Source organism: Octopus sinensis, linkage group LG2, assembly GCF_006345805.1.
Source record: "Octopus sinensis linkage group LG2, ASM634580v1, whole genome shotgun sequence".
NCBI classification, from domain to species: domain Eukaryota; kingdom Metazoa; phylum Mollusca; class Cephalopoda; order Octopoda; family Octopodidae; genus Octopus; species Octopus sinensis.
This window is the reverse complement of record NC_042998.1, coordinates 186,044,990-186,059,737: the sequence shown is the minus strand read 5'-3', so window position 1 is coordinate 186,059,737 and position 14,748 is coordinate 186,044,990. Positions and strand designations below refer to the sequence as shown.

Sequence of the window (14,748 nt, the reverse complement as noted above, 5' to 3'; positions counted from 1 at the left end):
TTTCACAGGTACTCTCCTGTATTATTTCATATTTTCCAAGCTCCCATTCAATATGTCTCAAGACTTTGTCCACTTGTTTATGTATAATTCTTGACTATGTACGAAATAATCAATATTTACAATAGTCAATAAAACTCTTATTTTGTGTCACACAGATTATATCTGTCAAATGTGAAAAAGACAAGGTCTCTATAAAGTGGACTGTAGCCATCCCAACTAAAAGAGCAGTAATTCCAAACAAGATGTGTTAATGGGTAGAAGAGACTATTTGAGACCTGCTGCAAGCAACCTTTCTAGTACTCTTGGCTTGATAAAATACAACCAATCCAAATTATGAAGTGGTTGGTGATAAAAATGATTTCCATCCATAAATTTAAAAAAGGCACAAATAAGAACGAAGTTGACCAGTGTCCTGTTACTATGAGAGCTATATCGCAAAGGACTGCAACAAGTGGAAAAATGATGTGAAACCTGTCCAGCTCAACATAGTACTCAACTACCAAGATGGCTCAAAGAGATTGGTACAAATGTAATGATAGAGCCCTGACAAAAATGATCATTGCTTGAAACTGTAAGAATTCTCTGCAGAGTTCTTGAAGCATGATCAGTAAACAAGTGTCACCTTAGTCTGCTCCCTGAAGACAGCTGACATGTTCCATCATACCCAGCAAAATAAGTTGAGGATTTTCCTCAAATAATGATGATGATGATCTGTTATAGCCTTCATTCACTGGTGATGTTTCACTTCCATATACCACCACAATTCTAACATCATATAAGCTGCCCTTCTTATAAAGAAAGAATCCTTTTGTTTCATACATAAAGTTATTAGATATAATTGAATGGTTTCACATCCTTGATTATATATCAGACGATATTTGATGTTTTGTAAAACATTTTAATCTGTGGCATATTCAAGATCTGTTCAGAAAAAAACTGAACTCTTAAAACAGTACACCAACCAGTATGACATGCTTGTGATTGCAGTGCCGTGGATGGAAGACTTTGACCTTGAGACTAATAATAGCCACATCATACCACATCAATTAGTCATCAATCTACATGCACTAAAGTGAATATGAGTTTAAAGTAAATGGAAATTCATTGCAAGTTGAACAATAGAAGATTAGGAAAAGCATAATCTTTGTGTTAAAGTCTGTTCTCAATTGGGAAAAATGAGTAGAGACTTTTCTATGTTGCAACAGGCTTAAGAGAAAGATTGCTTGAGTTGTACACAATACTGTGAGTATTTCAAATTTAAAACAAACACTGAAGGCAATCCCATTAAAAAAGTTTGTGCTGAGATATGCGAAAATTGCTATCCAACTATCCATGGAATTTCTAAATATATAACTTTTGTAAACATTTGTGCCACCTGATCTTAATAGAAAAACTGAAGATATATTATGTTGCCAGAAAATAGTGCCATGTCTGCTGACAGACAAACCACAGGAGAACTGAATGTAGTTAGTTCAGAGCTGTTTGATCATTCAAATGATGACAAAACAAAGAATTCTTGAAAAGTGACAAGTCATAATCTCTATATATATAAATGGCAAAATGTCTGCGTGTGTGTCCTTTATACAAATCCACAATTTTTCAGTTAGAGAGCTCGCACTTTCTATGGTCATTCAAAACCATCCAAAGGTGGTCGTGCACATCTTTACATTTCCCCAGTCACCTGGCAAAGCCATTAAAAAAATCAATAGAAGTGACTTTTTTTGTGAATTTTCTATCCAAAACCCAATCAAAATGCCTGAAACTTGATACACCAATTGAATGCCAGCTAGCTGTATGTGATTGGTTGGAGATTTGGTCAGTACTCGCGTGTATGTGCATGCGCACGCAGCTGTATATGCATGCACTAGCACTATGACCTGGCGTTGCCGGGTCATAGTGCTAATGAGTGATAAAATATGGATGTATACTGATGATGTTGAAACAAAGAGGAAGTTATCTAACTGGGCAGGCAAATGATTCCTGTGACCCAAAGAAACGCATCACATTTGCTCAAATGAGCAGCTGATATAGATTGTCTTTTTAGATTGGTAGAGTATTGCTCATCATCACAAGTTTGTTCCATGTAATCAGATGATCAATAAAAAGTTTTACAGCTGTCCTAAGGCATTTGAGAACAAACAGTGTGAAGTTAAGTGGCCTCAAGCATGGACATACAAAACTGTAGTGATGCACTATAAAATTTCACCTGCTCATATATCATTCTCATCTGTGACACTTTCATGAAATGTGAAACAGCTCTCATCCTCCAGCTACCCTACTCTCTGGATTCAGACTTGGCAAACATATTTTTTGTTTTCCAAGTTGAAATCCACTCTGAAAGATCACTGGTTTCAGACAATAGCCATTTCTGCTATTGTTTTGCGAAAAAGTCACAGATGAAAAAAATTTACTATAACTATAGAATACACATGAAAACTTGTTCCAAAACTGGAAAAGCACTGGAAACAGAATATCAATGGTAGAAGAAACTATTTTGAAGACAGCAAGTTTGATTAAATTGGAAGCAAAACAATAGATTTGTTTTTTAGTAAGTGCAGTCTCTCTTTCGACAGAGCTTGTATATTTATTGTTATATTTCAGGATGGTAATTTTTTTTTTTTTTTGCCAAAGAAACACATGAACTATATATATTCATTCTTCACCCATTTATTATTGTTCTTATTTTATGTTATGTCCATTGTTTGGAAATCTTTCATTACACATCTGTGACCTCTTCAGCGACCCTTTCCATCTACTTCCTGCTCTGCTTAGTCCATTCTGTATTTCTATCCTTATCTGCACATGCAATGTTTTTAATTTCATTTTTATTTTACTCGTGTCCAAAACCTATCATGTTTAAACCTTATAGATTCGATAATTTTGTCATGCTCTTGGACACTGTAGTGGAGGGACTATGCTTTCAGTGACTCAACTCTAGGTTCTGAATTACTGATTCACTACTTCCAGTGACCCCTCAGTCTTTAAACATATTCCACACTCAATTCTCTATCATGTTGTCTGAAATCTCAAAACGCATTGTTTCCACCCTAGCCATAGAAATTAAGCTCCAACCTTCACACTCTTACATGTGAAGAATTTAAACATAGAAATGTATATGGTTTCTAAGCTCCAAGAGGCTTTTCAGGATTGCTGATTTATTCTGATTTCATGGCAGTAAGCAGAAGAACACTTGATCTGTCCCAGAATAGGATATAAGCCTGCACTTGATAATCTTCTAAGACACTCTTAAAAGTATCACCTACAGCTAGTGAGACAATGTGGCCAGAAACACAATGTAACACCTGCAGTAAAGGATTCCAATGTCCTAGACAGTGAAAAACATAAGCCAATACATAAAATTAATCTAAAAATATAAAAGTTAAAAATAAAAAATTATTTAAATAATTTAAACTTATGAATTTTATATATATACAAATATATATATATATGTATGTATATTTTTATATTTATATATTATTTTATTAATTTATTTATTTATTTATTTTTTATTTTAATATATATTTTTTAAATATCAAAAGTATTAAAAGTTATTCGAATTGGTACAGCCATGAAACGATCGTAGTGTTTTACTCTTTATCTTTTATTAAACTTTTAATACTTTTGATATTTAAAAAATACATAAAAAAAATAAATAAATAAATTAATTAAATAAATAATGTATAAATATAAAAATATACATACATACAAATATATATATATATATATTTGTATATATATATATATGTATATATATATATATATATTTGTATATATATATAAAATTTATAAGTTTAAATTATTTAAATAATTTTTTATTTTTAACTTTTATATTTTTTAATTAATTTTATCTATTGGCTTATGTTTTTCACTGTTTGATTTGCTTAATAGTGGTTTTATCTCTAATTTAATATAATATAATATAATATATTTATACTGTAAAATTGGATTTAATCCTAAATCTAATTTTTCCCTGTAAGTTTGGATTTATTCCTTAATATTATTATTATTTATATATATATATATATATATATATACAAAGTATGGAGGTTTAGTTCACAGGTGATCTGAATGATTAGGTACGCTAGGTAAGTGCTGTTATGGATTACAGGAGCTCCAAGGTTATAGCCGAGATGGTAGTTATGGAGCCATTGAAGATTTCCGATGCAGCGGATATATAATAGTTAAACAGGACATCAAACATTAAGGCAAGGCAAATATTATTATAGGAAGAAATTCAAAATCTTACAGCTATTTCTGAGATATCTCAGAGTATGGGATATTCCATCATCAGAGACAAATAGGGGGGGAAAATATGAAAAATGAGAATGGTATATATCAATAAGGTGACAACATAGATGAAAGGAGTAAAAGAATAAGGAGATGGAGAGAGAGAGAGAAGAATAAAAAAGAAGAATAAAAGTTCATAGTTCAACTTTCCAAAGTTATAGAAACCAGAGCATGAGTCCTTAGATCCATTGCATAGGTCCATGAGCATAAGTCCTTAGGTGCAATCCTGCGTATATCCATGTGGGTTAAAGTCCTGATATAGTAAACATCTCAAGAAAAAGACGCAAACATATCAATGTTCGATAACAGAATGGTAGCGGCGGTGGCTGTTAATTGATAAAAGTAAAGAAAAGAAAAGAAATAGAGAGGTAGATAGCCTTAAAATCCCCTCTACCTCACTCTGTCTACCTCTCTTTCTATTTCTTTGCTGGACGTTGTTTCTGGGTAAATTATTTTTTTGCGTAAGTCCAGTATTGGTGGAATAAATATACAAGTCATCTGCACTGCTAACTCAAGAGCATGTGACATATAGTTGTCCTTGAGAAAAGCAGGGTAGTTGTAAATTGGGACCCACAATCTTTAAAGTTTGACCCTGGGCTTTATTGATTGTCATAGTGAAGCACAATTGCATTGGGAACTGGATGTGCTTGTGCTGAAATGGCACATTTGAGGGAATAAGGGGTATGTGTGGAATGTATGCAATCTCTCCTTGATGGCAACCGGCAATTATGGTTGCTTCTAGGACATGACTTGTCACTGTAGTTATAATCAATCTCGTACCATTGTATAGTCGTGGTGGGTCCAAATTCCTCAAGAGCATGATAGGTGCACTTTTCTTTAGGAACAACTTATGCAGTGGCAGTCCTGTGGGTTGTAGAGAGTTGAGAAATTCAACTGGATACTCAACAGTGGCATACTTGCCAATGGTAGTATTAATGGAGACAAACGTTGAAGCATCTACAAGTAGATGTTTTATCAACGCTTTCATTCCGAGGTGCTAAAATAGCTCTCTCTGCGAACCATGCTATGTTTTTGAAGTTGTCTTGCAATGTGGGAAATACCTTTTCTTTAAGATTGGCCAACGTAGACAACATGTGCCCACATTGCAGTACATGCTGCTGCAGGGTGTTATTCAAGGTAAGGCACCAATTCCAATTTGTAGAAGCTGATGAGAGAATTCCTCAGGTAAGAGTTCATTGTAGAGATGAGCTTGTATATTCTTGCTTAATGAAAGCTGATGAATAAACCTCCACAAAGGTATATATATATATATATATATATATATATATATTACATATATAAGTAAGTAGCAGTTGGAGTGACTGTCTAAGGGATAAGAATATCCGTTATTACTACCGGTGTAAATTAACTATATTAACCCTGGGCACAGGTAAGAAAGAATACTATGTAGTTAGGATACAGGCAATAACAGAATAAACAAGAGTTTATCAGGAATCAAATTTAAAATGAGCAGAAAATGGAGAAAACTTTTGATCAATAAACAAATTGACTACCATCAGTTAAATATTTTTTAATACAAAGCTTCAACATTGCTTACAGCCGTTTCTGCTGCCAATGTCAATTGGTGCCACCAAAGAAAATTACAAGAATAATATTCGTCATCATTATAGCACATCTGATCTGGAACATGGAGCTTCATCAGAGTGGATGTCTAACCCATGCCAGCATGGAAAATGGACATATAATGATGATGATACGTAGGTCCTGTCTTCATGAGCCTATGCATAGGATGGTATCAGACCATCCTTATCTAACTAACCAATTCACTCTAGTTTTGCCCTTCTGTACTATACTGAAGATCATCTCACTTACCCTAATTCCTTAGCCCTTCATAGGTCTATGTTTGCATAACAGACTGACTGCATTAAGCTACTCTAATCTCAATCCCCAATACACAACATCTTCATCCTTCTGTACAACCAGCCAACAATTTCTTCCATAAATTGTATGAGGAGATGAGGAAGCAGTTTCTGTTGCTCTCCCATCACCTACTCTTTTGTCCACCTCTGCTATTGCCAAACTACACCTCAAAGGATGCTGCCTCTTACATAAGAACACCTGCTCCTCCCACCCATTCGTTTCAGCCAATTTGATGCCATCACTCTTTCTCACTCTGAATCCCTTCCTTGGCCACCTGATTAAACGTCCATGTCCTAAGTTTTTCAGTCTTCTTCCGCACTTACACTCATGCTCCTGTCACCCATTTCTGATTTTGCTGCTGTTATCATTCTTTCTTATATACCCCTCCTCCTCCTCCTCAGTTCACATGTCTTAAGTTATGAAGTACTTTCTACATTTCCTGCATGCAAGGCACCTTCTCCCCCCCCACCTCCTGTTCTGGTGCAACAAAAGAAAGCTGCCAAATTGTGCCACCTCTAGATGGACTGGTGAGCATGACAACTTCTCCAATGCTGGTGCCACATATAATACACTCTGTAAAATTTTTTAAATGGTTGGGAAATGAACAGAGAAAGTGTAGGGCTATAAGTTCCCTATGTTCCTGTCTCATCAAAGACTTTTTAACTTTCTAAAGTTAGTACTACAATAAAGGGGAAAAAAATGCACCTTCTTCACTTTGGTTAATGAAAGGGAGGGTACAAATCAAACCAGATGATGTATACAAGTTTCAGTTTCTCAGATCAAGTAGATTCCAATAACAGATAATTTAGACTGCAATGATCCATCTAACATATGCCAGCATCAAAGCAGACATAAAATAATATGATGATGAGGATGATCACATACAGATACACACACACCACACACACATTTATATTATTTTATATTATTTCTATATTTCAATATTGTTGATAAGTTTGTATTTCATTTATATAGACCTGGAAAAATAAATACAGCTATCATACTAAACCATGGCCAGACAATATAGCTAAGGCAACTGTGTCATATTTTCAAGTAATTAAATGACCTTCATTATGCCATAAGTGTCTTTGATAAAGACTGCCCAAATAATGTATACTATCACTCATAAATTGTATAAGGAGATACTTCAACACTAAATATCTTCTAGATTTTATAACACAAGTTCTGATCTTCAATGGACAGATTCATTTCACTACACAGGTGAGGTTTACCTGAAGTCTTCTCAAATTACTTTTCTATCCACTTCTTAGTATTAGACTAAGCCCTCTTGCTCCCTCTCTCTTATATTTCAAAAACATGCACCATATATCATAATTTCCTTCATATTGTCTGTAACAATGAAAGTTGCTTCTATCTGAGTATTTCATCTACCATTTGCCGCCTTGGCTGGCTTTCGTGCCGGTGGCACGTTAAAATCTCCGACCATTCGTGGCCGATGCCGGACCCCCCTGGCACCTGTGCAGGTGGTACGTAAAAAGCACCCACTACACTCGCAGAGTGGTTGGCGTTAGGAAGGGCATCCAGCTGTAGAAACTCTGCCAGATCAGACTGGAGCCTGGTGCAGCGCCTGGCTTCCCAGACCTTGGTCAAACCGTCCAACCCATGCTAGCGCGGAAAACGGACGTTAAACGATGATGATGATGATTTATCAGTTAATGCCTATGATATCTAATCCAGATAAGACAGCTTGATTGTATAACGACAATGCGTTGTTTTTATGTCCAAATACTTTATGCATTGAACATTTAACAGGTCTTTGTTCAAGCTTTGCATTGTCACATCAGTTTTTCTACATACTCTTATATACATATATTTCTTACCTCCATCAATCTGACAGCAGCATGAATAACTATTTCATTGAAGAGGTGTAATAAGACAGAAACATGTATGGAGTTGTTCCTGTCTTTCTCCCGCACTGCATTGAACTTTTATAATTTTAATTAACTGGGACTTTGGTACATGAACACATTTCATAAAACAAGAAGAATTTCTTTGATTTGTTTCCCTTGTTGTTATTTGGTTGAATTAAACATTGTTCAACAATGTTTACCTCTCTACACTGTAGGTGCAGCCTTGACTAATTAACATTACCATGCTCATTATATTAAGTTTACTAGTGCTCTTTATTTTTTATATCATATAATTGTGTAGACTAGTCTATATGAAACAGTAAATAGAAACCTCAAGCTTTAAATTTTAGCTGGCTTAAAAGTAGGTCATTTCAAGTTCAAGTAGAATAAAAGAAACATACTGCTGTTCAACAGAATTTATTTTTAATTATATACTTATTAGCATCGGCCAAGTCTGGGAGACATTGTCTATAATTTATTGATACAGCTAACTAAATTGTACAACCTCAGCTCAATGATATCTATATTTTTCAGCCATGAATGGGTTCCACTCATTTAAATAATATATCCATGCACTTGAGGGAATAACTCATTGCGGATTTTACTTACTCTTAAATAAATGTAAATAGACTGGTAAAATATCAGCCACAATAGTATTTAGCTGCTTAGTAGTAAATATCTAAAAATACATGTTATATATGCAATATATTATCCATTATCAGTTGAAGATATCACATGGATTAATTCAACACAGTATACAAGGTCACTTAGTGGTCAGTTACCTAAAGATATAGAATGAAGTATTGCAATAAATACAACATTCAAAGTTATCTGGTGATCACTAAGCTATAGATATTGTATGGAACAAGGCAGCACAATTTACAAGGTCACCTAGATATCATTACCCTTGAAATGTCATTAACACAATATGCATGATAACTAAATAGTCCACTTAAGCTTGCTTTCAGTGAACCATTCAACATATCAAATACAGGATTTATTCTGCCTGATTACAGCTTACCGGGACTAACCAATATAGAAACTTTCAAGCATATTAGGTTTAGCCTACACTGCCAACTAACGGTAAAATAAGCATTGATGAACCAAAGAAAAATCAAACAAAATCCTCACAAGATTATTTTCCATGTTAAATGGTATACTCTTTTACTTGTTTCAGTCATTTGACTGCGGCCATGCTGGAGCACTGCCTTTAGTCGAGCCAATCGACCCCGGGACTTATTCTTTGTAAGCCCAGTACTTATTCTATCGGTCTCTTTTGCCGAACCGCTAAATGACGGGGACGTAAACACACCAGCATCGGTTGTCAAGCAATGATAGAGGGACAAACACAGACACACACATACATATATATATAGTTAATCCAAACAAGAAAGCACAAAAAAACACAACGCGAGGACGTGGAACAAATATAGTATTATTGGACGCTCAGGAAAGAAGGAAAGAAGGAGGGTTTAACGTTTCAAGCGGAGCTCTTTGTCGGAAGCATAGGAGAAGGAAAGATCCAAAGAAGGGAAGACAGAGGAAAAAAAAAAATGTATATATATATCTCTATATATATATACATATTTACAATAGGCTTCTTTCAGTTTCCGTCTACCAAATCCACTCACAAGGCTTTGGTCGGCCCGAGGCTATAGTAGAAGGCACTTGCCCAAGGTGCCACGCAGTGGGACTGAACCCAGAGGTTGGCTAGCAAGCTACTTACCACACAGCCACTCCTGTGCCTATATATCCATTGATCTTATGTTTCTTTTATAATTTTATTTTACTTGTTGCTTCTCCATCAAAACAAATGGTTAATCATACCACATATTCTCTTAGTATCATATATAAATGTCAGTTACAGTTTAGAAGCGGAAATGGCCTCAAAAGTGAAAATTTTATGTTTTTGAGATATATACCCCATTAATAATATCAACAGCAACATAGAGTTCTTACACTGTTACATCATAAATTTATAGTAGGAATATACAGGATGTCCATAAATTATCATTACAACTTCCACAATTAATTGTATCTATTAAAGTTGAGATCCAATAGAAACTGTGTCCAGAAGTGTTCTGATGTTTCTAATAAAACTTTGTTTTCCAATAAATTTCAGAGTTATCCTTATTTTCTGGGGGGGGGGGGGTTGTTGTTTTTTTAATTTTTCAAATTGTAAAGATAATTTATGGATACCCTGTATAGTTAACTGAATTTAGTTTATCAGTTGTTCACTGGAATGATTAAAGATATATTGACTTCAGCAAGATTTGAACTTGGTATGCAAAGGAATGTAACTATAGGCTGCAAGTTATTTTGCTCAGTACTCTATCACTCTATAGCTTTTTGAAAAACAATAACTGTAACAATATCTAATATTTACTTAAAAAAGGGAAAGCCATTTAGTGAGATGGATTAGAAACTATCTTAAAAATATGAAATAAAGACAGAAAGAAAGAATAAAAGTGAATATATCAACATATCTTGAAGAGAAGCTATGCAAGATTGTAGCATTGTTCCATGAGCTGATAACTGTTGTTTCAAACTGTTATTATATACTATTGCACCAGACAATCCATACAGATGTAAGAAACTTGATAAAGACAGCTTTATTGAAGAGGTCTGACAGAACTAATAAAACATATTGAGGGGGAGTGTGGATATTGAGTGGCCTCGTGCCGGTGGCACGTAAAAAGCACCATCCGTTCGTGGCTGTTGCCAGCCCCGCCTGGCACGTAAAAAGCACCATCTGTCCGTGGCTGTTTGCCAGCTCCGTCTGGCACCTGTGTGGGTGGCACGTAAAAAGCACCCACTACACTCACGGAGTGGTTGGCGTTAGGAAGGGCATCCAGCCGTAGAAACACTGCCAGATCAGACTGGGCCTGATGCAGCCTTCTGGCTTCACAGACCCCAGTTGAACTGTCCAACCCACGCTAGCATGGAAAGCAGACGCTAAATGATGATGATGATGATGATTTAAAAGAAATGGGACTTCAAAAGAATATATATTCTTTCACTTTGAATATATAGTAAAAGCCTCTTCCTCTTTCTGGCAAGTAAAAGTTATTTTGAAAAATGACAAAGAGCTTTTATTAGTTTTAGATCTTATCTTTTTTTTTTTTTTTAAAGAATGCCAATGGGTTCAGCCAGTATTAATGGTAATGCAAAGAAAAACCGATTCAATCTCAGCTTTTCCAAACAGAGTTGTTTGTAGCATAAACATGCAAAACATGCCAGTGAGCAGATTCACAAACTGATAAAATACTTGTGGTATAAACAAATTCTTCAGGAATATTATAAGCAAGAATCCTATCTGATCCCAAAATAAAACATGTGTAACGCAACTCACATTATTAATGCAAGTTCTTTAAAAACTAAATGGATAAAGTATCAAACCACGAGAATTTATATCCACCGCAAAAAACTTATCACTTTTCCATGCCACTTTCATTAAGAAAAAGTTACCTGCAACAGACTAGCAACCTATCCAAGGAGAAATTCCCCACATCTGTCTAATATAAAGTACAGCAGCTACAAGCCACTGAGAGAACCTCTATGCAGTTGTTCGACTAGCTGGAAACAACAGTTGAATCTCTCTCATATCGTACCCTGCCTACAATATTATATAAAAGGGGTGGGGCACGTTGGATAAGGTAGCCCTAAACAAAAATTCGTTGGTCATAGATCAGTTAAACAACAACAAAAAATCACAGTTATAATACTGGTTTTCTATAGATCATAGTGGCTCCTGAAAGAATTACTGACTCAACAAGTGATAACTACCCCCACGAAAGTACCAGTACTTCTTAGATCTCAAACAAAATAGGATTTCACAAATATGAATTGGCTTTGGTTTTCATGTAATATCCGCGAAATAGTACACAACGTAAGGTTAAACGCCCTCGTTTCATTAAAATACATAATAATAGTAATCTAATTGTTAAAACTCAGCACTAAATCAATAATAATTGTTATATTTTATTCTGTTGTATTTACTTCGGTATTTTCACGTGAAACAGGTTCTAACTAATTGAACTGGCGGTGAACATTCCGAATGTATACAATGAAATGCAGAGAACAATTGAATAAATGAAGGGTACATTGACAGAAGATTTTACAAACATTTCTCTCCGTTAAATATTAATAAGTTCAACTATCAGACACCTTAGTATTAGCAATATTAACAGCACAAGTTTAACTATCTGACAACCTTATCAACAACCCCCAAGTGGTAACTGGAATGACAAGTTGTTTCCGTCTGTTATAATGATAAGGGAACGAGCAACCCAATTAATTTTCTTTTGGTTCCTCTAACAAAAGAAAACGAAAAAACTACGATATATAGGAGGAAACTAATGAAAAACTGTTATTCGGTTACTCAAGCGAATCGTTTATCATAATCTCAACATTACAAAACCGCTGTTCGTGCCTATGACATGTGTTTGTATATAAACTTAGCGCATAAATATTTCATACGCGCGCGCACGTTTCACATTATTTTCCTTGCTTCTGTCATTGAACTTAATACATATAATACTTTTAAATGTAAATATAATTTGATATGATTTTTCCCCGACAATAAACGTAAAGAAACGATACTAGCAGTTATGCTTCTCCAAAGTAATGTTAATGAAAAATGCTATCAATGGGATTCGCTCGCATCTAGTGTGCGAACTCAATTCGCCGGGAGATCATCTGTGAAAGATCTTGCCATATAAACGACTTCTTGAGAATATTATTTCATATCCGTGTGTGTTTAATATGAAACTGTTATCAAATCTACTATTAACGTTACCCAGTATTGTAAAGCAAACATCTATTTTGGCTTAAATTTTGCCCGTTTGACAAGTGGTCGCCAAACAAGGCCGAGCCTGTTCGGGTGAGGATTGAATGTCAGTGTTTGTTGGTTGAAATATACATACTAAGTATCGTATACTACCAATGACTAAAACCAATATCATACATACATACGTGTGTGTGTGTATGTAATGTAATATCACGTTTTAACTGTAGTTACAATCTAGCTTGCTTTCCTGAAAATGTAAGCTATAGACAAACTTATTACAAAGTGTATATTTGAAATTCTCTCTACGTTGGGCTAAATATTTCAGTCATAAATTCAAGATTTTACAAGTCATTTGTCATATGTTAACCAAATTGTTTTGTATGGGTAATCAATGCTTACTAGTCTTCTGGTCAACCTCAACAGGTTTTGAAACGACTGTGTTATATAATTACATCTGAACATATACAGAAGAAATGTACTATTTCTGCTATTTATTGATAGTGTTAAAAAGAAAAACTTCTCTCCCTAGAATGTACGTGTGTTCAATTATTAATAACTAAAGGTTTAATTGTTTTGGTTATTATTAGATTTAAGTGTTCTAATTCTAACTTGAATACTATTTATTATTTTTGACAGTTCTGAAAATTCCGAGAGAGAAAAAAAAAATAGAACGATGTGCGGGCAACCGTTATATAGTGATCAATCAGTATTGGAAGTGTTCCTGGCGTTGAAGGAAGAAAAGATAAACAACAGCTGGAACAGGTGGATATAGAATCGTAAATGGTTAACGGGTAATCATGGTTTATACTGACCATTCACGAGGTGTGGGAATAATCAGAAACAGTGGGACAAATGATGCGGAGAAAGTGGTGTAGAAATTTGACAGTTAATGTAAGAGGTGATTTAGATATCAAGAAATGGTTATTACATATCAAGGAAAAGAGTAAAGCGATAAAAAGAAAGAGAAAAGGAACGAAAAAACAGAAAGTGTGTGAGAGAGAGAGAGAGAGAGAAAGAACAAGGAATATTGGAAAGATTAAAGAGAATAATTCAAAATAAAGATAGTATGGGGAAATCAAAGACATAAATACATAGAATCAAAGAGAAAATTCGACAAAGTTAAGGTATGACAAGGGGTTTCGGTCAAAAGGAAGAATGTAAGTAAATACTTACCCCAGCGTGGAAATAAAGCCACATACGCTGCCTTCAGCATAAAGAGATACAATGTCTCCTAAATGTAGGAATGTGTTAGACATTTTGTCAACCAAGAATGACACCAGTTGACCAATGCCTCTCAGACGACGACGAAAGGAAACAAAAAAAAACGTGGGAGGGTAAAAATAAAGCCACCACCAAACGTCACCTTAAAGTCTCCATCTCGAACACCAAATCCCCCTTTGTAACTACACTAGTGATATTATTTACTAGCTGATAATCAGCTATTTCTCTTTAAACAAGCTTTACTTTATATATATGTATATATATATATATATGTATGTATGTATGTGCGCAGAGAGAGGGGGCGGGAAAAGAGATAGTGAAATAGAAGAGAGTGGAATATGAGTGACTATATTACACTTTCTTTTCCACTCATGTTATCTATCTATCTATATATCTATCTATCTATATACATATATATGAGAGAGAGAAGGAGAGAGAGAAAGTAATGAATAGTCTAGAATGGGCGTGGATAAAACAAGGTTTGCAGAGAATCAGTTCCTAAACCTGATATATATATATTTGTCAATATATAAATATATTATACGTTATTGTGAAAATGGAGCCGTTTTTAGCAACGTGCGTGTGTGTGGGTGTGTTTGTGCAATGTTCAATTATAGCAAATCCTGAGTGATTAGAAAATGTGTGGGAAGACTCTGATGAGATCGGTCTGATGACAGTATGGTGGTAGAAAAAAGGTGG

General features: G+C 34.8%; 1 protein-coding gene across 12 annotated transcripts in view; it reads right to left on the bottom strand.

The window, feature by feature from the left end:
* Nucleotides 1-14,436, bottom strand: part of LOC115222534 (inositol 1,4,5-trisphosphate receptor type 1) — a 324,840-nt gene extending 310,404 nt beyond the window's left edge. For 9 of the 12 annotated variants that reach the window (XM_036500548.1, XM_036500552.1, XM_029792802.2 and 6 more), the window contains exon 1: nt 14,002-14,435. In XM_036500548.1, the coding sequence (XP_036356441.1) occupies nt 14,002-14,084 (83 nt within the window). In that variant the 5' untranslated portion in view covers nt 14,085-14,435. Of the gene's footprint in view, nt 1-14,001 lie in introns of all 12 variants that reach the window. The other 3 variants (XM_036500553.1, XM_036500554.1, XM_029792859.2) reach the window with 3 other exon arrangements.
* Between the last annotated feature and the right edge of the window lie 312 nt (nt 14,437-14,748).